The following is a 24413-nucleotide window of genomic DNA, read 5'->3' as shown; positions in this document are numbered from 1 at the left end:
TAAATACTCCATGGTGTATTTATCTATTCTACATTTGTGGGATATTTTGATGGTATCTGATGTTTTTGCTGCAATAAGTAACAACTCCACACTGAAAAATTATTGCATGTTGTATTCCAATAAACATATGCAGGGTGTTCTACAGGTAAATGCTCAGGAGTGGCTGCTCTGTCGTAAACGCCTGCTCACAGTTTGTGAGATTTCCTATTGTTTTGTATCTCTCAAAACTAGCATTATCCACTTTGGACTCAACTGCTGTTCTTACATTCTCACATTCTTTCTTGACCAGATGCAGAGCTATCTATTTTTCTGATTGTGTACATTTTGCAAGAGTTTTGTTTTTCAAGGAGATTACCTGTTTTCTAATATATTTTCAAATTATTGATATAAACTTGTCTATATACCTTATTCTTTTACCTGATGGATCTGTAATGTATCCATTTTCATTCTTCTTATTGGCAATTTGATATTAGCTCCCCTATTTTGTTAATAAGTATACATATGGGTTTATTTTTATTCTGCTATTTTTGTTGCTGTCTGAATCTATGAGTAACATCCATCTTCTAATGATAACACTCAATTTTTATCTTCCCATTTGTTCTTTCTATAAAATCTATTACATTGTATAGAATATGCTTCCTCATCGCCCTCAGTTTTACTTTCTTTCTAGTTCTGTGCTACATATTCTCAGTCTTTAAGAACTATCAATAAATAGATTATTGAGAATTTATTAAAATTCCAAATAAGCTACAATTTCATATCAAACCATTTGGAGTCCTTCACTGTAAATAATTCAGTAACTGACTTAAAGGCAATTCCTTCACATACTATGATGATGTTAAGTTTTTTTCATGCTACTTTATTTGATTCTGTTAGGATGGCATTTAACTTCCTGTACTAATTTATCAAACAGACTTTATTGACATCCTATCATTTTATTCAATTCACTTATAAAATCTCTTTTCTTTTTCAAATTTAATTGAAACAAATATGGCATTTCTTTGGAGAAAATAATTATAGGCTCTTATTAGCAGCAACATCATGCTGCAATTCTACTCTCTGTTCATCTGCTGCTCCCCTCAGCAGTGTACTTTGATGATCAGCCTGTTCTGCTCCCCACTCTGTCTCTGCACTGCAACTCTGGCCCATACCCCAATTCTGTATGCATAAATATTAAATGCAATTATTTCAGGTATGAATTAGATTTCATGGCAAAATTTTTTATGATAATTGGAAGGAAATGTATATCATTTGAGCAGAAGTTCATTTTTTCCGTCCTTCTGTATAGTGTCCCCAAAATGAGTCACAGGTTCTTTGTATTTATTGCTAATGAGCTACTTTCTTGTAACGTGCATTCCCATTCAGAATGTCACAATGGCATTGGGTGACTGTTCCTGGGAATCCATATTTGTGAGTTCAATAATGTTAATGCCAAGTATGACTAGATTGATGTTATCCCTCTTCCTTTCAGAAGCCTACTATCCTTTTATCTTTAAGATTATGTCTGTTAACTTCTTATCTTCACTGCCTTATTTTTACTTTGAGTAATAAGTAAAACCTAACTAAATATAAAAATGGTGTCAGTCTGAAAGATTTTTAATTTCAAGCATGAGTAACCAGTGACTGGCAGTATGAATGTGATCTGAACTATCATTTATAAGCATGAATCAGAAACAAGGCATGTTTATGGAGCATCACATAACAATAGGTATGCATGAAGGTTATACATCCTGGTGACCCCATCAGAAAACAAATAAATCTCTGCCTGTTGTGGTCATTCACAGAGCACCCTTAAAATCACAGGGGTTCGGAAAGAGCCTATTCACACAGGTAAAATTTGTTATAAAACATACCACAAAGAATGCAATTGTTTAGTTTTGCTGCAATGTTGCTAAAACAAAGAAGATGTTATATATTTCCAATACTGTGGTGAGGGTGGGTGTTACCAACGAGAGACTGATACTAATGAAGACAGAAAGAGAACTGTGGAGCAGAAAATTATCAGCACAAACCCCTGCAACTTCTCTCCTTAATTCAACCATATATCTCTGTAGTTTCCTTTCATTCTGGCTACAGAGACTGAAAGGTTAATTGCCTTTTGTTTAGGCATTTGAAAGATTTGGGCTGGAAAGAAATGATGGTTACAGGGGTAAATGCAGTGACAAAGATAGATGTCACTTAATTTAACTCCCCTCTCTGCCTATTGTAAAACTAATTTGTAATGGGAAAGAACAATTACCACACATGGTACTCTGGAGAAAGTTCTTGATCTAGGTTCACTGTTATCATATCAGTGAAGCATTTTCTTAGACACCTTCCAAGGCATAGAAAGGATCTGACTCTCATGATCCATTCATAGCAACGGTACTATGCTAAAGGGACCTCCTCAGTGCATTTACCAGCATGCATCTTTTCCTTAGAGAATTTGGCTTTCTGAAGGAAGAGATTTCAAAGTGTCATTTCTACTTCAGAAGCTAAAATGGGCAGCTAGATGGGGAAATTGTGTTCTCCAGGATGATTGGCACCAGTCATGATTTGTTACTCAGTTGTGGATTTAGCATGTCAATTAATGTTAAGTACTTGGCAATCGATTTAAATTGCAAATTTCTCTTCAGCTGTAATGCAGAACTCTGACAGATGAATGAGTTAGAGTTAATACTGACAGTCTCTAGACCAGTTAAGATGACACATTTTTGTTGCACTGATGGAACTGGCAGCCAGCATCTCCACAAAACAAGTCTAAGTATGCTGCGGATGGGCCCCAACCAGCAGGCTCACAGGGGCCTCGGGCTGTGGCACAAATGCCCTGTCAGTTGGACCAGATGTGGGCAAAGGAGTGAGCAGCCTTTGTTGATTAGGGAGTCAGTCAGAAGATGGAAAATTCCTACTTAACAATCACATGTAGATGTATCAAAAATGAGGCCAGTACTTAACAATTTGGTTTTAAAACTGTAGAGGAAATCATTTTTCCCCCTGAATCTCATAAAGGAAACTTGATAACAAACCACTTATTCAAAGGGAGAACTAGAAGAAACATATTTCTTAGCACATATGTATGACTGTCGTCTGTACCATCTATTAAAAATTCTCCTCAGGAGTTTTTTTTGGAATATTGCCAACATTGCAGAGTGTAGCTAAAGTATAAGACAAACACCCTGCCACAAACTTAAATGAAAAGGTTTAATTCACAAAAATGAACTGATCACATTGATCAACATAAGTAGATAAACTGGAAATACAGATAAATCCTGGACAGCTTTCACCTGCAAAACCCATTCAATTTCTCAATAAAAGATAATGATGTCTTTATTCTCCGCTTAGGTTAGGGGTGGCATTTTTTTTTTAAAGATTTATTTATTTGCGCATACAGAACTGGGGTACAGGCCAGAGACTCAGGGGCGGCGAGAGGCTTTACCAGAGACAGAGTAGGGAGCAGAACAGGCAGATTGACGAAGTACACTGCTGAGGGGAGCAGCGGGCGGGCCAGGAGAGGTCTGCCGCGCCCTGTGGTCACCTCCGGGGCAGGCGGGAATCGAACTCACGTGGAAGCGGCTTTAGATTCTCAGTGTTGTGCTTTAACCCGCTGCGCCACCAGGGAGGGCCAGGGATGGCATTTTGAAGTGCTTGGATCTCAAATCTCCCACTTTTGGGGGACTCTGCCCTTCATGGACTTTGGAGGGAGTAAAGAATTCCTCTCTATTCTTCCGTAACTGAACATGCAACTCCCTCTACTGTGGTCACGTAGAGGAATTAAATGCCCACCCATGTCCCTCTCCTAGCTGAACAGAGGACATTTAACACTCTTATTTGGCAGAAGCCATTTTGTTAGATTCAGTTTGTTCTTTGACCAGTGTTCTCTTCTAGAGTCTTTTCTCTTTTTTTTTCCCTTAGACTTATTTTTATTTATTTATGCACACAAGAACTGGGGTGTACGCAAGAACTGTGGGGACTGAAGGTGTTAGGGGGCACCCCAGTGTGAACTGGACCGCCTGTCTGTAGTTGGGGCCTCACCTGCACACTTAAAATTCAGTTATACTGCAGGCGCACACAAAAGGGTCAATAACGGGTTTACTTACAAAAGGGGAAAAGAAAAGGAAACAACTGGAATATCTTACCGGCTCCGCTGACTTGGAGCTCTGGTAACGAAACTAACTGAAAGCTCCGAATCACGCAGTCTGGAGAGCTGTTTCCTGAGCGAGAGAGAGGGAGAGACGAACAAACTGGCGCCCTACTTATTCTCCAAAGTCCCAGAATGCCTGCTTAGCTCCGCCCTTGGGTCCTGGCAGTTCTCTCCCTGGTACTGCTGGGAGTTGTAGTTTCTAATCACTGGAGTAAAGGGTAGCATCCAGAGAGCTGGAGTAGGGGGTGGAGTCCACAAGACTGCAGAGTTCCTTTAGGGCATCCTTCACCAAAGACAGAGTGGGGAGCAGAATAGGCAGATTTACTGCAATACACTGCTGAGGGGAGCACAGGGAGACAGGAGAGGTCTGCCTCACCATTTGAGTCACTCCCTGGCCAGGGATCAAACTTGTGCTGCAGTGGCTGCAGGCAGCCTCGTGGTGCTGAGACATTAACCACTACACCACCGGTGAGGCCCCTTTTTAGAGTCATTTCTCCTCTTTTTCAGGTTTTCCAGTGGCTTCTGTTCAGTGAGTCTTTTAGTAATCCCTGAGGAAGAAGTTCTTCCTTCAGTGCTTCTGATATACTCTCTATTACACATTTGCTCTATACAAATCTCAAAAAGCAGCTACAAAAAACCTAAAAATTTTGATTCTAAATATATTTTACTCTTTATCATATTTTAACTATATAAAGATAATTGCTATTCCTCACTCGTGCACTATAAAATGAAATATGATTAATCAAAATTTGACAGCAGTCATGAAAAGAAATGCATATACTTTGCACCCCTTTCTCTGTAGTTTTCTCTAAGGCAGTGTTTCTCAAACATTTTTTTTTTCATTATGACTCCTTAAAGAGACTTTTTTGACATCTTTTTCCATAATTGTCCTCTCCATAAAATTTTAATACTCCAGATATACTGCATATACCGCACATTTGTTTATATACACCATGTATATCTCTGAATTATACATAAGAAGAAAATTATTTTTTTACCTACCAAGAACCAATATTGCTCCCTTGGGAACTATTTTGTTCTCATTGAGAATGTCCTCTAAAACACATATTTATAAGGGTTCTTGTGAATATATGTGCCCAGGGCTAATATTTCTATCCTCATTGCTTGGCAACATATGAAAAGGCAGTGGAAAATGGGACAGAGGCTCTGGGTATTATGTGTGGGAGGGCTACATTTTATGCTCAGAGCTACTTGCAAAGCTATCAATACAAATGTACTGGCGACCAAACTATATTCTCTCTGTACCAACGATTACAATTATTCTCTTTTGGATGCTAGTTTTCAAACATTGTGTTTTGTGCACACATCTATACTAATTATAGGTAGACTCAGATTTCTTTTCTACATCTGATACAAGGGCTCAATTTGTTTCCTTTTCTGCTTCTGTCTGCTGTTTTCATTTCACTTAGATACCATTTTGCTTTTTTTTTTCTCTTTGATAAAATCACTCTCAAAACCTTTCCATGAAGCTTTCAAAATATTTTCCCAAATATTTCTCAAACTTGCTTCAGTGGCAGCAAATCTCTGTGAAATAGGCACAACACACAGGTTATCTGATATTATCTAGTGAGCAGAAATTTCTAGAAAGCTGAGATTAGCTCAAAATTAGATCATAGATAGATAAATAGATAGATAGAGCCGATAGGTAGAGCAAGTTTCATTTTGTTATGATGGCAGAAGAATAAATTTTACTAAGAAGAAGTTGTGTCTTAGGTAGATCCTTAAGGAGAACATTCTTCATGAGACACTTTTTAGAACTGCGGAAAATGTCCCTAATAATCTGAAGAACAGTTCACCTGTTGAGAAGCTTCTAAAATAGGTACCGAGGGCCCAGGTACCAGGTCGCTGTCCCAGTCTCTCTCCTGTCCCCACTCCCCAGCATCTGGCTGAGGAAAGCTTTTCATAATCTTGATGCCTTGTTTCACATTCCACATACTTTTATCAGTAACAACCAAAGTAAGTAGTTCTGAGCAGGTTTTATTTGTTTAATCCTCAGTTTTACCTATGACCCAACCCCCAATCCTCTCCCTCCTTAATTTGCTCATTGTTCCCTCTGGGATGTCTATTTCTTGGCTAATAACTTAATTTACTACTTCTGCTTGCTACAGCACACCCCCCCACACACACACACTTTTTTGATAGAGTATCTCCATTTTAGTGTCACTCAAGAAGCGCTCTCTCCACCACCCCGGCAACCCTTGAAGGGCATACATTCACATTCAGTCCTCCAGAGCCTGACCTTCAGGTCAGAGAGTAGTTTCAGCATCCCTTTCAGTTCTTTCCTCTACTTCTAGACTCTTCCTCTTCCTCCTGTTTTGAAGGCATGATCTTAGACTCTCCACATTCCTTTCCTACTTAGACTTGTCATCACTAGAGTTGTTGATGTCCACACATTCATCAAAGGTGTGGGCAGCTGGTTCATAGTCTTATCTATCACCAGGTCTTCCTTAATCCTAACTGGATGTAAAGTCCAGCCTTCATCATCCTGACTTACTTACCTTCAATAAACATCTTCCTTCAAACTTAAATTAAAACACTTCCATGGATATACCAATGACATGGTCAAAACCTGGGATTTCCTTTAAAGTTTGGAATCAAACATCTCAACATCTGATGTTAATTTCTCATTTCTTTCTCCTGTGTTTCCACATTGAATTGCATAAAACCAATACACTCAAAGTGTTTTATATATCTATATAATCAGAGAAAAGATTAAAATACTTATTTAAAAATGTTGGTAGGATTGGCATACACAGCTTTCAAGTTTTCTATACATGCTACAATCCTCTGATGCTCTAAAATGTTGTTAAAGTCTCCTGGGGTTTATCTATATTCTCTGTTTCTTATAAAGGCATCTGCTATTTCTACTCTCCTGTTCTAACAGCATGCGATCACCAATATAGTACATCAGTGGGATATCTTATATGCTGGCTGATCACTGAGTTCATATACTTCATCAGGGCACAAGGATACTGAGTTGGATCTATTATTTCTTTTTCTTTTTCTTTTTCTTTTTTGCAAAACAGCAACAATATCTCTACTAGATAAAGCTAATGCTTCTGGTGTTCTTTGTCATAGGGGGTAGAAAAAAATGTACTTAATACATCACTCATAAAACAGATACCAGTGATTCTACTGGTTTATTCTAATAGAGACATTACACAAACAAAAACAGCCATATTAGAATTGATCAGTTGGATGAACTTGAAATAATCCATTGCGACTTTCCAGATTTCAGGTGTGTTCATTCTAGGTCAAAAAGGAGAATTAAATAGGGATTGAAAGTATTCACTATCCCACCATCAAAAGTCTTCAAAGGATACACTCATTTCTTTGGCTCCCCCATGAAACAAAACTGCTCTTCAGTAATATTTTGGCAAGAAAAGGAATTTGGAGAATTCCACATATGTCTTCCTGCCTCACTACACATGTCAGAAATGATTATGTGAGCATTCTGCAGGTGATGAGAATTTAGCTACATCTACCTCTATATCTAATCTATGTAGATATGTACACATATCTATATAGATCTATTGCCATCTACTTTATTTATAGCTTCGCCTCTATTACAAATCTCTAGTCATTCATTCCAGAAATGAGAAAATGAAACTATGGAGTCGCAGGATCACTGAAGCCAGTGTGAGGTAAGTTTTCATCAAAATTCACCATTACTTAATTCTTTTATAACCTGCCACTCTGACTATTGACAATAGTGGTATTCTGTCTGTCCAGGAGTTTGAATAAACCCAGAAATGTGGTTCAGTGTTCTCAGAAACATCAGTCTGTGTAGTTCCTGTTTCTCAGTATACAGTCAAAGTAAATTGCTTCAGGTACCTGTAGGAAGAATCACAGTATGCATTTGTGATGTGATGTGATGTATTAAATTGTTCTTCTCCAAAGGAGCTTAAACCTATGAATTCACTCATGTCTTCTAAGTGCAAACTTGCATTTTTCTCAGTAACTTAAGTCTTTTCTTTGTCAACTCTAGAGTTCTTTTGATTATAAAGAGCAAGTGAGATATTCCTTAATGGGCTACTCATATATTTAAAACCTATTGAAACAGGTTACACATTTTCAATCTATTTCTATTTCTCTTTTTTTCCTCGAAGCCTGGATTTTTTCTTCTATAATTGACTAATAAATGTTTCATATATCAACTTCATTCAACACAGATCCCTATTGGTTCCATCTTTCACTAACAAAATAAGCAAGCAATTAGAACCATTCCAGGCATTTGAGCAAACAGAGAATCCAGCATCCCTATAAATGCATTCATATGAATAGATTTAACCAATTTTGAAATTTGATTTCACACTCCATGGTCTAGTACTCTCAGGATCGATTCCACAAGTAAATATGTATGCACATATAAATTGGGAACATTAATTCCTTAGGGTGCAAGTCTCCTGTGAGGGTGGGCTGGAATGGGCTCCCTGGCTGCTGTCGGACTCTTCTTCCCCCTTGTCAGTCTGAGGGCAAGGAAGGTCGGTCTGTGAAGGTGCAGTGCAGGAAGCATGGACATGTCCCCTCCCATCTTTGTCAGACACGGGAACAGTGGATTCTTGCAGCTCAGGATTTTTGGAGTTTTCCAAATCCTTCCAGATGGCACCATTCTAATCACTGAAACCTCACTCTTTCCCAATCAAGACGCTGACATTTACGTAGGTCACCCTGCTTTCTGGTTTAGTAACTCACTGATTTATTCCTTGCCTCTTGTTTTCAGCCACACAATCCACCTAGGAAGATAAGAGAGTCTTTGAGGAAAAAGCTCTAGCTCTCTAACCATGTCTTAACTTAAGAATTTAAATTTCTGAACTACATTCTATATTTGTCAATAAAGATACACTTTTCTCCAATACTTTTTTTTTAAGTGAGGCATCATTGATTTCCATCATTGTTTGTTTAAGCCCTCAGTAAAGTTAGACACAAGTAGTCCAGTTCTCACCCCTCGACTCCCTCATGCCTACCTGGTTCTAATTTGCTATTTCCCTTAGCCCATGACTGGCAAGGTCATACACTTCAATGTAGATGCACATGGGTTTTCCACATGGGTAAAATTTTCAGTTAATTTTATTAATGATTTTCATGCGCCCTTTCATGGGTCCCCATGCACGGCCTTCAGATACATAGAGCCTACGAAGAGTCCAGCCTTCCCATTCCTGCAATGTACTTCCAGTGTCGATTATGGTCCAGCGTGGTGTTCACTGTTTATGACAGTAACCACTTCATAATAGGGAATTCACTACTGGGGATCTGATGTTGACAAAACTACTGGAAAGCTGAAAAATGATAATTATACTGCAGATTTGGTCAACAAAACTACTACCCCTATCTGAATTGGGAAGATGAGACAACAGGAGTCTCCAGCCTTAAGCTGCCAAAAAAAGAGGAATCAAGAAGCCATCACAGCAACTGGATGACCATGAAGTCAGAGATACATGCTGTCACTGAATAATTCTACATTGATTCCATCAAAAAGCAGAAAACTGGTGGCAGAAAATGGAAACCCATGGACACTGCAAAAATTAAAACAGAAGCAAAGGATTACGCTATTGTAATCCTTAGGGCCATGGGCGAGCAGAAGCCCAGAGTAGCATCTGCGCCATCATGGAGGGCACCCCGAGGTGGCTGGTCTCTGGCAAGAGCCCAGCTCTAAGTGGAATAGGCCAGACATGGAAAGGCAAACACTGTCATTCACTCTGGGTAGAGTTTTCTTTAAACAGGACACACTCACAGACACAGAGAAACATGGTGTTTCCCTGAGCAGGAGGTGGGAGCATGGGAACACATTGGTCAGAAGGTACAAAGTTGCAATTATATGGAATAAAAAAGTCTAGTGAGCTAATGTATGAACATGATAGTAGTTGACAGTGTTGTATTGAGTACTAGAAATGTGCTAAGACAGTGAATTTTAAGTGTCCTCATTTCACACACACATAGACACTATCATTACATGAGGAGATATATTAATTAGTAATTATTGTATCAGGTGATCATGCTGTTTTCCTTAAACATAATAGCTGGCTGGCTGGCTGAATAGGTTGGATAGATTGGTAGGTAGGAAGATAGATATAGATACACACATATATGCAAGGTATACACACACACACATATAGATATAGGGGAAGATAAGTGGTATTTTCACTGTGTTCCTTGAATAAAAACAACTTTAGGGAGCTTTAGAAAAACTGGCAATTAGTTTTACATAAAAGAAGAGAAATCTTGGGCCCTCCCTGGTGGCGCAGCGGGTTAAAGCACAGCACTGAGAATCTAAAGCCGCTTCCTCATGAGTTCGATTCCCACCTGCTGCCTGGCCAGGAGGTGACCACATGGCGCAGCAGACCTCTCCTGACCCACCCGCTGCTCCCCTCAGCAGTGTACTTGGTTGATCTGCCTGTTCTGCTCCCCACTCTGTCTCTGGTGAAGCCTCTCACCGCCCCTGAGCCTCTGGCCTGTACCCCAGTTCTGTATGCACAAATAAATAAATCTTTAAAAAAAAAAGAAGAGAAATCTCTCTCCATATATATGTAGGTATGTGTATATATGCTAGGGACAGTATACTTTATTGACAGCAATATCGGCAGAACATTTAAGCCCCCCAACACCCTTCGTCAGTAGTCTGGGGTGGAATCTGACAATCTGCCTCTCTATTAACAGGAGCATTGGCAGATTCAGTTTCGTATTTAGGTGGCGAAAGGTGTTTTTATGTGCGGACTTTTCACCAATCGCCTTGCAAAGCTGCTATTTCCAGAGTATTCAGAAACCACAGCAAAGTGCTCTGTGCTTATCTTCGCTGAGCCTTCACCTCATCGGCCAGTGGTGTCCACACGCTTCTCGTGAACTCTCTGGCTTTGGCTTGTCCCACCCAACAGTCTGCTGTCTTGTCTGGCCACTCTGGCCGCCGGGGCTTTGTCTTCTCCTCTGTTTCCTGACTGCTGGCCATGCTTCAGGTTCACATTGCTGGCTGTCTCCCTGCTGTGTAAGCTCATCCTTCCCTGCGGTGGTTACCGTCCTCAATATATGGCTCCATCTCAGGAGCTATGAACCATCTCTGTGTGTGAGAGGCATGAGAAACAGAAGAAAAAACCTAAGTAACTTTGGGAAATAATATATTTGGTCAGAAAAATGACAAGACCTTCTTTGAATTTTAGAAAGATCTTTGTAACCTCAAGTTGCAGGCTGGCCTGGCAATCAGATGCTCTGGCATGGGAACACCACATGTATCCGGCTGTGATGCTTAAGACCACATAAACGACACCGTAATTCTGTATTTCAATTTTTTCCAGGTTATCTAACTGGGTGTCTTCCTCAGTGGGAGACATTCTAAGGTTCACTATCTTCAAACATGCTTTATCTCCTGATTTACTTTCAAGTCAGCCAGAAAATTGCCACTAATTTCCCTCTCTTACACCCGATTCCCAACGAATAGCGAAGACGCAGCAATCCAACCTCCCAACGATTGTCCAAATCTGCAGGTTTTCCACCACCCTGCAGATTGCTCCTCGCTGCTACGACAGCCAGAGCATCTAACTGATTGCCAGGCCAGACTGCACCTAGAAGCTACAGAGATCTTTCTAAAATTCAAATAAGGTCATGTCATTTTTGTGCTCTTTCTTTGGTTCCAAAATATATGCTCTGATATCAAAGTTACATCCATTTGGCTTGCTATAGCCTATATTACCTATCTCACCTGAATCCTTCAGAATCTTCTCACGTTTTACCCCAAGTGGCAACCTTCTCTGAATTCCAGACATACCTTGTGAATTTTCACCTTTTAGACATGTTCTATTTTATCTTGCCTCTGCTCCTTTGCATTTACTGTTTCTTCCTCTACTATTCTTTTTACCACCACCCCTGCTCTTGTATTGTGTGGTATTCACACATTTATTGCTAAGTCAGATGGTCACTTCTGAGTATAACAAAGGTAAGGGTGTACAATTTCTCTTCAAGGGAGAATCCCAAAGAGAGAAATCAAAATATTTGGCAAACATAGAATACATAAAAGAAGATTCTTAACATATGTATCTGCCAATGTAAAATACATGTGCTGAGTCTAACTCCCATAAACCTAAATTCTTCAGCTTCAAGGCTTCATTCTTCCTGCGAAGTCACTTGTCATTTTAAAGTGCTATTACTTTTAAGACACTGAGTCTTGACTCATCACTAGTTTTAATAATAGTTTTTCAACTTAAAATGATAGAAACATTGACTAAGTAAGTGTAAATATCTATTATAAGTATCATTCAAATTTAAAAATGACAAAATGTTTTTTAAATGCCTTGGACTTCTGCAAGGTAGCCAGGTAGAACTCTGACTTAAAGGATCACATTATGTCTCACCTCACAGAAACAGATCACTGAAGTCTGCTGTGACATGGGGTAGGTTTCCTAAAAATATAATGTAAATAGCAACAAATGGCAAGTAAACTTCACTATAGCTTTATCAAAAATAAGCCTGGAAGGCAAGGAAATAATAAGAATAATGAACAGTCATATACCAGAGACAATTTGTGGGGGTGGAGTGGGGAATGGGATCAAAAATGGTGAGGGGAGAGAAATGCCCTGGACTGTGGTGATGGCACACGGGTGATTTGGTGATGGGAAACCCACGGGGATTACAATTGAGATAAAAAAAATGTACAAAATGATATAAAAATAAGCTATTATAAAAAAAAAATTAGTCACTTACAGCCTAACCAAAAATAAATAAATAAATAAGCCTGGTAGACACTTGCTTAACCAGTTAATCAAGCTTAACACCGCTGATAATAAGACACATCAGTAACAAGTGCTTCTGATAAGCAATTTGAAAAAGATGCTGTCTCAATATTCTTTCTGTGATATTCATGCTAAAAATGAATAATGCCAATATAATCAAAAGAAAACATCAGACAAACTAGATTGAAGCACATTATATAAACTGGCCAAGCAGTATGATGCAAAAAATATCAGGGACACAGAAAAGACACCCAGAATGGAGAACAAGTATCTAATTGAATGCACTAGGGGTCTCAGACTGGGTTGCAGGCCAGACAACTCTAAAAGCACATTAGGTGGGAGACTTGAGAAACTGAAATTTAGTCGGTAGATAAGTTCCTAACATTGTATGAGTGTTAATTTTTTAGTTTCAGAAAATGATGCTATTGCTACATGAGTTGAACATGGCGGGGTAGCTGGCGGAAGCTCTTTTTGCAACTTTTCTGTATATCTGAAGTGTTAGTGGAGGACATAGCTTGTTTCTGGATTTTCCAAAGAAACATTTTTATTCCACAACATATGTGGAGCTTCAGAGAACCAGGAGGGTTATTCCTTCTTGTAGTTGTGCAGTGAGAAGGTCCTGTAAAGCCAGGGTGGGCCAGGGGCCTTCTGCCACCCTCTCACTTCGACAGCACTGTCCCTCCCCAGCAACTCTGCTCCTTAGGCTACAGAGTGGGTTTGGCAACAATCAGGGGCTCTTCAGAAAAGGAGTGATATATTCACAGAAATTCTCTTCTAGCAATTTATGTCCTCTGGGAAAGGTGATGAAATGCCAGAAGACAGGCTGTAAGAGCTTCCACTTGTCTGCTGTGATCAGGGAGATTTTACAGCTTGCAAATGACTTCTATCGCAAGTTTGAATTTTTGTCTACCTTCATTATTCTCAAACCATAGGAAAAAGGAAATCTTTCAAACAAAAGAGAGAGAGATGTTTCCTCCTTAAAGTTCTGCTGGAGTTTGGCCATCTCTTGACCTATAAAAGTCTAATGAATTTGATTCAGAATGAATTATATTTCTGTAATCCTCTTTCTTTTCCAGAGCCTCTATTTTGTATTACTTAAGAGGGCTAAATGGTTGGCCCTTGACAATTTTTAGTACTATAGTTATTAAGGACTATGTTATAGAAATATAATTGATTCTGACAAATTCAATATTCAAAGCAAGCTGGTTTTCTGATTCTTCAATTCGTATTCCTCAGAATAGCTCATATTAAGAACACGGAACCATACATTCTCTTAGTGCCAAATGGCTTAGTTTTGCTCCTGGTCAGTAAATATACTGATGCTGAAGCATTGAGTCAGTTTTGCCTGATCAGCTTCCTAATGAAAATATTTCTTAAGATCTAGTATTTTCTTCCTGCTTGTCTCTTTTAAAAGCCCAAGTGTTGAGTTACATTATGTTTTGCCATGCTTGTGTTTTTAAATACCTACAGAAACCATTGGAGGGAATTTGTGGCTGATGTCGATTTTGCTGTGTACTGAGAAAAGCACATTTTATTTAGTTGGATTCAAAGCTGAAACAAACACTGATTTGCGCAAAAGTCTCTTACCTCATCCTCATTAGATCTGCACATGAGGTCTGCACCTTAGGACTCATCCTTGTTGTTTTATAACGACAGATACTTTGTTGAAGTCAAAATACAGAATACTCTTGTTAGATGTTCTACTTAACCTCCTTCCTACCTGTCCTGAATAGTGAACTCTGTGGTTTTCAAGATATAAATGGGAAAAAAAAAAAAGAAATTTCTGTTTTTCTAAATCAAAATAAACCCTAGATAAATGACTGCAGATTTGAGGTTACTGGGGGAGGAAGTATGGAGTAGGGGTCTAAAGTGTCCCCAGAAGGCGGTGTGGGTGCTTTGGTCAAGGATATGGGGTGGCAACACACATTGAGGAGATTTGCACCCCTTCCTTTAGACCATGTAAAGTATTGCAGAGTAGTCGCTTCAATAAAAGGAAGGATCTTGGTTTCAAAATACTGTAAGTACTGCTGTTTGCAATTTGGATTGTCCTTATCCATTTTAATAAAAACTGAGGTTATTTCTACTTGTTGAGCTCTCTTATCATTTTTTAAAAGACTTATTTATTTATGCATGCAGAACTGGGGTACAGGCCAGAGGTGCAGGGCTGGTGAGAGGATTCACCAGGGACAGAGTGGGGAGCAGAACAGACAGATGGACAAAGCACACTGCTAGAGGGAGCAGCGGGTGGGTCAGGAGGGGTCTGCAGCTCCATGTGGTCACCTCCGGGCCAGAGCACACTCATGCTGAAGTGGCTTTAGCTTCTTCGTACTGCGCTTTAACCCACTGCACCATCAGGGAGGGCCCAGCTCTCATCATTTTTATGGGCTTCTTATGCTTTTCTCTCTTGGACTGGGAGTCAAGATTCTGTGGGATAATGCTCTAGAGATTTTCTGAAATCGTTTAATGTGGTTGAGAAAATAATGGGCAACTTTTCCATCTACTGGAGTATAAACAAGACATTCACAGGCACACCTCAAAGGTGTTTGCCCTGCACCTATTAAAAAAAAAAAGTGGGTTTTGCCTGGAATCTCCTCAGCTGGGCCCACTAGGTGATTGCTTGCTGTCTCTATTTGTTGCAGACATTGTTGCCAGACCATAAAATAAGGCTGAATTTTTTCCATCATCCTTTGACAGAAATTTTCTCTTTATCCCTTCAGCTATTACAGAAGTTCCCAGAGCCCTTTATGCTTCTACCTTGACCTATTCCAGGGTGAACTGCATAGGTGTGAACGCTTTCTCTCATTGTAGCAGTATTTCCAAATTACCTAATTCCATGTCAGTTGTTGTTTCTCCGTAAACTTCCTCAAGCCCCAGTGCTTCATTAAATCAAATACGTAAATATAGATCAAAATTATGTAGCTGAGCGATTTCAGCAGAGTTTTGTTGAGCCATTTGCATGTGGTTTCAGCAGATGTCATTCCAACCTGGGAGAAAAAGCTCTTCCTCCAGAAAGAGACCTGGTCTTGGTTCCTCTTGATGTCTCTTTCGTCTGTGTATGGAAACACAACCAATTTTTGTGTACTGATTTGTAACCTACACATCTCTGTATTCACTTATTACTTCTAATTTTGTTAGTGGAGTCTTTAGGGATTCCCATGTATATAAGCTTGTGATAATACATGTTTTATGTCTTCTTTTCTACTTGGGATTCTTTTAGATCTTGCTTTGAGATGACACTAATTTTAGTCAGTAAGACTGGACATCATACAGTGAGAACTCAAGGCCTTAATGAAATTAAAGCGATCTTGGTCTTTGTCCTTCTATAAAATGGCATTGGTGAAGACACTTAATTTACTCTCAGGGGCCTCCCTACTGGCACAGAAGGTTAAGTCTCAGTACCATGAAGCTATCAGCAGCCAAGCATGAGTTTGATCCTCGGCCAGGGAGCTGACCCACATGGCACAGCAAACCTCTCCCATCTTGCCCGCTGCTCCCCTCAGCAGCGTGTTTCAATAGATCCACTTGTTCTGTTCCACACTCTGTCTCTGGTGCATATTCTCACCCACCACCCCCAAGCACCCCTGGCCTGCACTCCAGCTCTTTCTATGCATGAACAAATAACACAATTCTTTAAATAAGTAAATAAATAAATAAATCGACAGCTAAAAAATGAGAGTTCAAGACAGAAACAATTTTGAAAAAGTTTACTCCTTGTATTTTCATCAGTTAAAATAATTTTCCTGCCAAGAAAGTACTCAAGTATAAGTAGCAAGTGAGTTTTACAGAGAAAATAATATATCGACAGGTTTAGGAATGGGCCAGGACAAAACTATATTGTGTGAAGGAAACACTCATATTTAATGATTTGTGAAAGTGTAGCATACATTTTGCTAAACCCACTCTAGGATTTGTATTTGATAAAATATGTATGCTCTCAAATTTTCAGTCAAGTAGAAGAACATAACCACAGTTTGCCAATTATTTTATGACAAGTGAAACACATGGAAATTTGGCAACTTATTTTTTGCCTACAATGATACCCTATACTCATATACTGTGAAATATGTATGCATTGCACCAAAGACCTGTAAATACAGAAATATTGTAATGTCTGTAGCAAAAGTGGGTTTGCTAAAGAAATAGGAGCTCTTTAGCAAAAATGCAAAATTTCTAATCATTGATTGCATTTTCTTTAATTCCAGGTTTGATGAATTGCATATGCACTTGTCTTAAAAGTAAATTTGCAGATTTTAAAGTGGTTATTTCATTTGATGCAGAAATGAACATTTCATCTCTTACTTTCAAGAACTAGCCTAAATGAGACTACACTGTTCAATAACTGCTTGTAATAGAATTTAGTTCTTATACAACTTAGAGTGAAGTTAATAGCTTCCACTCAGTTTCTTGGCCAACATCCAAATCAACAAACAGCTAGTACAGAATTATCTAGATTGCTCAGAAGGCAAACATCATTCAAAATACAGTCTAATTTCTTTTGAATATATGTCTTAATCACTAAAAGTTTTCCAAAGTGAAACATTCTTTTGATATCCAGTCTCTAGTATTTCATGGCAAATGATTTGCAATATTAATGGCTTTCCAGGAAAATTGCAGAAAATGTAAATATTGGTTAAAATGAAAATATGTAATAAGTTGTTCTCTGTGTTGCGAATAAATTGAAAATAATGACTGGATAATTTATTTTACAAGATCAGTTTTCCTATTGAGAACAAATGTAAACAAAATAAAAATCCTTTGCTATTAATATTTTTCTATGAAACCAAGTCTTTTCCCAAAATACCAAATTGCTAAGTTAATAGTTCAATTAACATTATAAATAGAGATGTGTTACCCCCCCAAAATAAATTCAATTTAAAAATTTGTACTATTTAGTTAAATACTGAAAAACATTTAAGCTGGAAATACTTGAATGTTAGATTTGCAAGAACATCTAATCAAATTGTAAATAGAAGGCAATGATAATTGTCACTAACCACTATTATAGGTGAAAACTTTTACAGTCAATTGGAAAGCTTTCAAGCTGTTAAGAAAAAAAAAATACCGCGTGGTGTTTATTTTTATGTTATGTTGTGATGAGTATTTTCAGAGTGTTTTTTGGAAATATCATCTTTCTGATAATATGCTATACCTCTACTTCTTGCTCAAACCTGTTGAGACAAAAGGCAAAATTATGTTTATTGAAAATAAATGAACATTTCTAAGATTTTGTACCAAATTGCCTAATTTCACCTATATTCAAGACTTGTGGACCAATCAAAAGTTATTTTCGGCCCTCCCTGGTGGCGCAGCGGGTTAAAGCACAGCACTGAGAATCTAAAGCCGCTTCCTCATGAGTTCGATTCCCGCCTGCCCAGGAGGTGACCACATGGCGTGGCAGACCTCTCCTCACCCGCCCGCTGCTCCCCTCAGCAGTGTACTTCGTCGATCTGCCTGTTCTGTACCCCACTCTGTCTCTGGTGAATCCTCTCAACCTCCGCATCTCTGGCCTGTACCCCAGTTCTGTATGCACAAATAAATAAATCTTAAAAACAAACAGTTATTTTCATAAGAAAGTGTATCAAGCCTTCCCTGATGGTGCAACGGGTTAGGACGCAGCGCTGCAAGCTGGCTGCAGCCGCTTCAATGAGAGTCCAATCCCCAGCCCCAGAGGGGACGCACATGGCGCGGCAGACCTCTCCTGTCTGGCCCACTGCTCCCCTCAGCAGTGTCGATGTGCCTGTTTTGCTCCCCTCTCTGTCTCTAGTGATTCCTCTCACTGCCTCTGCGCCTCTGCCCTATACCCCTACTCTGTATGTATAAATAAATAAATCTTAAACAAAGAAAATGTATCGCATAGATACTAGAATGATGATCAAGAATACTAAGAAATTCATAAAATACATTAAGGATTTTGTACAGTATCAAAAACGTTAAAAAAAAGATGCAAAACTGTGCAATGTAATTACAGTTAAGTGAAAATGTATATGGTCAGGGTAAATTAGAAAAAAACAGACATCAAGATGTCAACAATGATAGCAGCATAAATACCTGTTTTCTTCACTTTGTAACAATATAATTAAAAGACTCCTGCAGGCATCATCACTATAGAAATAACTGTTTCTAATAGAATTTAGTTCCTACATATCTTAAAGTGAAGTTAATAGCTTCCTTTCAGTCCTAAAGAGGGATGTGCAGTTTGTTTGAAAGTGGGAGGAATAGGAGAGAATAGAAACAGATACAAAAATTGAGAAGAAAATTAAGAAAGGAGCAGAAATGTGGGAATAAGGAGGAAGGAGATAGGGGAGTAGGCTCCTGTGTTAGAAATAACCTGAAAGCATGAAGGAAATCAAAAACTAAACAAATTATGAAACACAGAAAAGAGAAGCATTTAAAACTTAGTTCAATTAGATGAATGTTGTTCTTTCTTTTTTTTATTGGTCATTTTAATGTAGTTTCTAGCAATCCTATACTGCCTTATACAACAAAAGATGAAAGTTATATTCTAGATGTTGTTTTATTTATTATTTTAAAGATTTGTTTGTTTATGCTTAGAGAACTAGGGTACAGGCAGAGGTGTGGTTGGTGAGAGGCTTCACCAGAGACAGAGTGGGGAGCAGAACAGGTAGATTGACAAAGTACACTGCTGAGGGGAGCAGCAGGGAGACAGGAGAGGTCTGCCACGCCATGTGGGTCACCTCCCTGATGGGGGATTGAACTCGTGCTGAAGCAGCTGCGGCAAGCTTCATAGTGCTGTGCTTTAACCCATTGTGCCACTGGGGAGGTCCCCTGTAGATGTTATTTTAGCTGATACATTGGGTTGTGCATTTTTATTTTCACTAAATTCGGTCTTTGCCCAGATACCTAGTATGGGCAAATGACAATCTGGTGCTTATTAGATTTAACCTAAGAAAAATGTAACTATAATGATTGCAATTTCCCATCCCTGAGCATGTTGATTAGTCATCCCCCAAGTTCCTTGTGAAAAAAAAAAAAAAAAAACATAAACCACATAAACCCCGATAGTTGCGTTAGTTGTAGAATGTTTGGTATGTGTGTAAGGCGACTACTGGCTGTATATTATGGGAACAGCAGGTCCTGCGAAGCTCTGAAGACAGAACTTCTGGGCCTGAATTAGAGCTCTGCTACTTATTAGCCTTTAATTCTGTTGAAATCACTTAATATGTGTTTGTCTCATTGTCCACATCTATAAAATTAAGCAAATGTTAGTAACAACACTGAATTCCTAAATTTGCTATTAGGAGCATCCCATGAAGGAGCTGGTGTACTGCCTGGTAGTTGGTGCTGGACATGTGAGCAGCTATACTTGATGTCATAGATCAGAGCCTGTGCACCCAACCAAATCTGATGTTTGTATAGAGATATATAGATATCTGCATAGATATAGTACAGAAAGAAGCAGAAGGGATAGTTAAAGACAAATATAAATATGCATCAATATTGAATGTGGGTTAATAAAGTTAAAAATAGTATTTCTGCAAAATGTGGGTTAATAAAGATAAAAATAGTATTTCTGCAAATTTTCCACGAGATGTTCACTACATTTCAAATTACCATTATCTACCTAAAACTTCTACTTGGCAAATCAAAATGCCCTGTAATACTTCAGGATCTAATTTAGAAACAAAAAGTGCAACCAAACTTCCATTTAACATGGTTCCTAGTTTTCAGTCGAAAGCCATTATTCAATGTGTGGTTCTCAGTACTTTGTATAGATCAATTCAATGTTCAGAGCTATCCTGTAGACAGGGTGCTGTTATAATCAACCCTGTATTACAGATGAAAAAAATCTAGCCAGAGAGAATGACAACACTGTTAGCTGGAGGAGATTTAACCCCAAGAAGACTTGATTCTGAATTTGGTAAATTGACACAATAATGCTTGCATAATTTAATTATTTTTTGAGTGCATCATAATGTAAGAATTTCAAACAATGTGCCACAAAATGCAGTGTGGGTTCTGCATTACTTATTTACTGTGATATACAGGAGGATCTTAAACTATATCTTAATGGATAAGTATCTTCAAAGCTGTCATAATTTTAATTTCCCCATAAAATATTTTCTTGCAAAGTAACACTTTAGACCTCTAGATTATCACTGTATAATAATAATGATAATAATAAATTTTGTCTTCTAAAATATTATATTTCAATCATTACTATAGCACATTAAAAATATACTGATAAATAGTATAACATATTTGCAAAAAATAGTTGAAATATAGAACAACTTCTGAAGGATTTTCAGATATTTATTGCTATGGAAAGAATTTATAGGGAAAAAGAATCATTAGTTATAGTCACTAAGATAATATCAGTCTTAAAGTTTTATGAATCCACATAAATTCAGTTGCTTATGAGAATTATAAATAAATATATTCCATGTCTATATTTCATACATGTGAAATACCTTATAAGCATAAATACTGACTTGACTTTAAAATACTGTTAACAACTGATCTTAATTATAAATACTGATTTTACTTTGAATATTTTACTTTTTTTTTTTGTTTGGTTCACTTGTAGCTCTTCCACATATTTATTTTGTAGAATCATAGTCCAGATGAACAGAAGAAAATCTAGTGATCAAGAAATTAATCTTTCTTTTATGTGTCCTCAATGAATCACTGAATTTCTGAACTGGCTTTGTTAAGACCATTTTTATTATTACTGCTTATTATTATTATTATAGGCATATTATTATTAGTGGCATACTCATGCACTTGTCTCTGTTTTGCAGAGCTGTTGGGCATCTTGAATGTGTAATCTTTTATTTACAGACAAGTGATTTCTAATCAAGTTACGGGACTCCTTTGATTAACCTTACCCTTTTTACAAATGCTCAGGATTCAGAAAGTATGTAATTGGTTGCCGAATAGATGAGTAGATAGACTACCCTGGAGGTATGAAATCAGCCTAAATCTTTCTTTTTATTTTTTTAAGCAATCCAGAATTTGAGTAAAGTCAATCGTTACTTAATTTTTTAAGATATTTTTTAAACCAAGGTAACATTGGTTTACAACACTGTATATGATTCAGAAATATAAACTTGTATTTTCAAAATACTGAATTTGGTTATTTAACAGAGTATCTTCCCAAAACAATGTTCTTTCATAGCCAGGTCAAAACCCAAATTTGAAAGTCCATTAAAAGCTAAATTTCAAGAGATGTTTATTTTTGGGCTTTTCTTTGGGCCCTGGCCATGAACAGAAGACCTGAATGTATCAGAAAACATATTTCAGACTATTCTCAGAAAGCGCACCATGGACATAGGATGACCCTTGACCTTGGTGACAGTTGGTTTTTCCTTATGTGATTTAGAAACAGATACAGAAGGATACTTGAGTTTTGTATTTTCTCAGCTGACTCTTTGAGCAACGACTGTTCTTGAAAGGGCTGAAATTGTGTCTGTCCATGCAATTTATCACTAAATCAATAACATAAGGATAATGAGATTCAATCAAATTTTATTCAGAGACCTTAGCTTAACTGTCCTTTCATTTGAGTCTCACAGTTGGGAATAGCTACGAATTTCTCAATCAACTAATTACTTCCAGTAAGAAACTTCCAGTTTTAAAATATATCGTAACTCTTAATTAAATGGAATTTCTTTACTCATCAGTTATTCTCCTGGCAGATAGTCTCCCATGCCTACACATAACATGGAGAGAAACTGGAGTTTTCCAAGTTAGGGCAGAGAGCAGACTGCAGAACAGCAGAGGAAACGGGATCTAATCCCAGACCACAGGGCCCCACTTACTGGTCGAGAATGGAAGAAAATGGCCGCCCTGGTTGGTAGAAGCTTGTTCACCTCTCCCGACATTTACAGGTTCTACAGATGCTGGAGGCTGTTGAGATGGCCACATTGTGGTGAGGTTGAGGTAAAAAGCTGAAGTGGGACTCTCCCTGGTGGCACAAAGGGTTAAAGCACCATATTAGGAAGCTCTCTGAAGCCAGGGAGCTGACCCACATGGCGTGGCAGACCTCTCCTGACCCGCCCGCTGCTCCCCTCAGCAGTGTACTTTGTCCATCTGCCTTTTCTGCTCCCTACTCTGTCTCTAGTGAATCCTCTCACCCACCACATCTCTGGCCTGTACCCCAGTAAGTAAATAAATCTTCTAAAAAAGAAAGGAAGAAAGAAAACTGAAGTAGTGAACTCTACTCCACGATCCTTTGGAAACATACATGGGGCACCTAGAAAGCAGAAAAAAATATTTTCTGGTATGTAACCTCAGTTACAGTTACAAGACAGGGGGCCTCGGTGCTCAAATAATGACCAAGACACATACCCATTGGCAGCCATTCCTACAGATGCAGAATTTGATTTACTTGCAAGCTAAGCAATGAGTTGGATCTAATGTTGTGGAAGTGTCATTGTGATGATTTGGTTTTATGGAATTTTGTTCTTCACAGAGAAAAGAAAAATTAGATGAAAACTGGCATTGTGTTTGCATAAATATCTCCAGCCTTGGATTTACCATGGAAATAAAACTTTATTAAAGTGATCACTTTAGTCAAGTTTATAATTGCAGCTATATATTTACTTGTTCATTTCAGAAAATCTTTGGGGAAAATTGTATTTATAAAGTTAAAGTTAATGTTTATATTTATTGTGTTGAAGTAAGCACCACAATATACCTATCAATCTTTGTTGTTTTATGTATTGGTCAGAAATTAAGAGTAAGAAATTGTTAGATTCAGTGACTCCCTTTTTAACTTAACAATGCAAAGTCTAATTGGGAAATCTCATTATCCAAATCTGCTTAGCAGATTATAGGCAATAATGTTCTTTAATTATTCTTTTATGATTCCAAAATTGCTTTTTAATTTTCCCAAACCACCTATTTCCTAGAACAGGCATATTATACTCAAGAAAACATGTGTTCATTGTAAAGAAGTGTATATATTCACTTTTATTGTGTAGCTACTGAAATGGTTCTACAACCGAAGCAGATAATATTTTACCCCAACTACCTAATAATAATCTAGTATTTTATTCTGATAAATCAAGAAGGTAACAATAAACCAAGAAGGAGCCACAAAATATAAGTAGGATAAAATTGTGGTTTTCTTTTCTTTACAATCATATTGTGCACTCAAAGCATGGGACAACGCCTCAAAACTACAATGATTGGGGGAAGCAGCAGTGAGTAAAGACTGTAGGGTTTGGATTAATATGTCAGTGCTTATGCCCAAATTCAGGGAAGTCCAAAATATAGTACATAAGATTCTGAACTTTTTAAAACATTGTTGTGTTTCTTTCTTATTTTATAGGATTACAGAGTGAATATTTTTCTTCGTCAGAAATGGAATGACCCCCGTCTGGCGTACAGTGAATATCCTGATGACTCTTTAGACCTAGACCCTTCCATGTTGGATTCTATTTGGAAACCAGATTTGTTCTTTGCCAATGAAAAGGGTGCCAACTTTCATGAAGTAACTACAGACAACAAATTATTAAGAATTTTCAAGAATGGGAATGTTCTTTATTCAATAAGGTGAGTCATAGACTTTCATTTCTGATTTCAGTGAGACC

The 24413-nt window shown here is 38.0% G+C and overlaps 1 protein-coding gene across 2 annotated transcripts in view; it reads left to right on the top strand.

Annotated features, from left to right (window-relative positions):
- GLRA3 (glycine receptor, alpha 3) overlaps positions 1-24413 on the top strand; it is a 113859-nt gene that overhangs the window by 41495 nt on the left and 47951 nt on the right. For both annotated transcript variants that reach the window (XM_004682407.1, XM_004682406.1), the window contains exon 4: positions 24152-24375. In XM_004682407.1, the coding sequence (XP_004682464.1) occupies positions 24152-24375 (224 nt within the window). The remainder of the gene's footprint in view (positions 1-24151; positions 24376-24413) is intronic.

The sequence above is a fragment of the Condylura cristata genome, unplaced genomic scaffold (genome assembly GCF_000260355.1).
Source record: "Condylura cristata isolate star-nosed mole 26May11 unplaced genomic scaffold, ConCri1.0 scaffold00014, whole genome shotgun sequence".
Lineage (NCBI taxonomy): Eukaryota > Metazoa > Chordata > Mammalia > Eulipotyphla > Talpidae > Condylura > Condylura cristata.
This window is presented reverse-complemented; position numbering and strand designations above follow the sequence as displayed.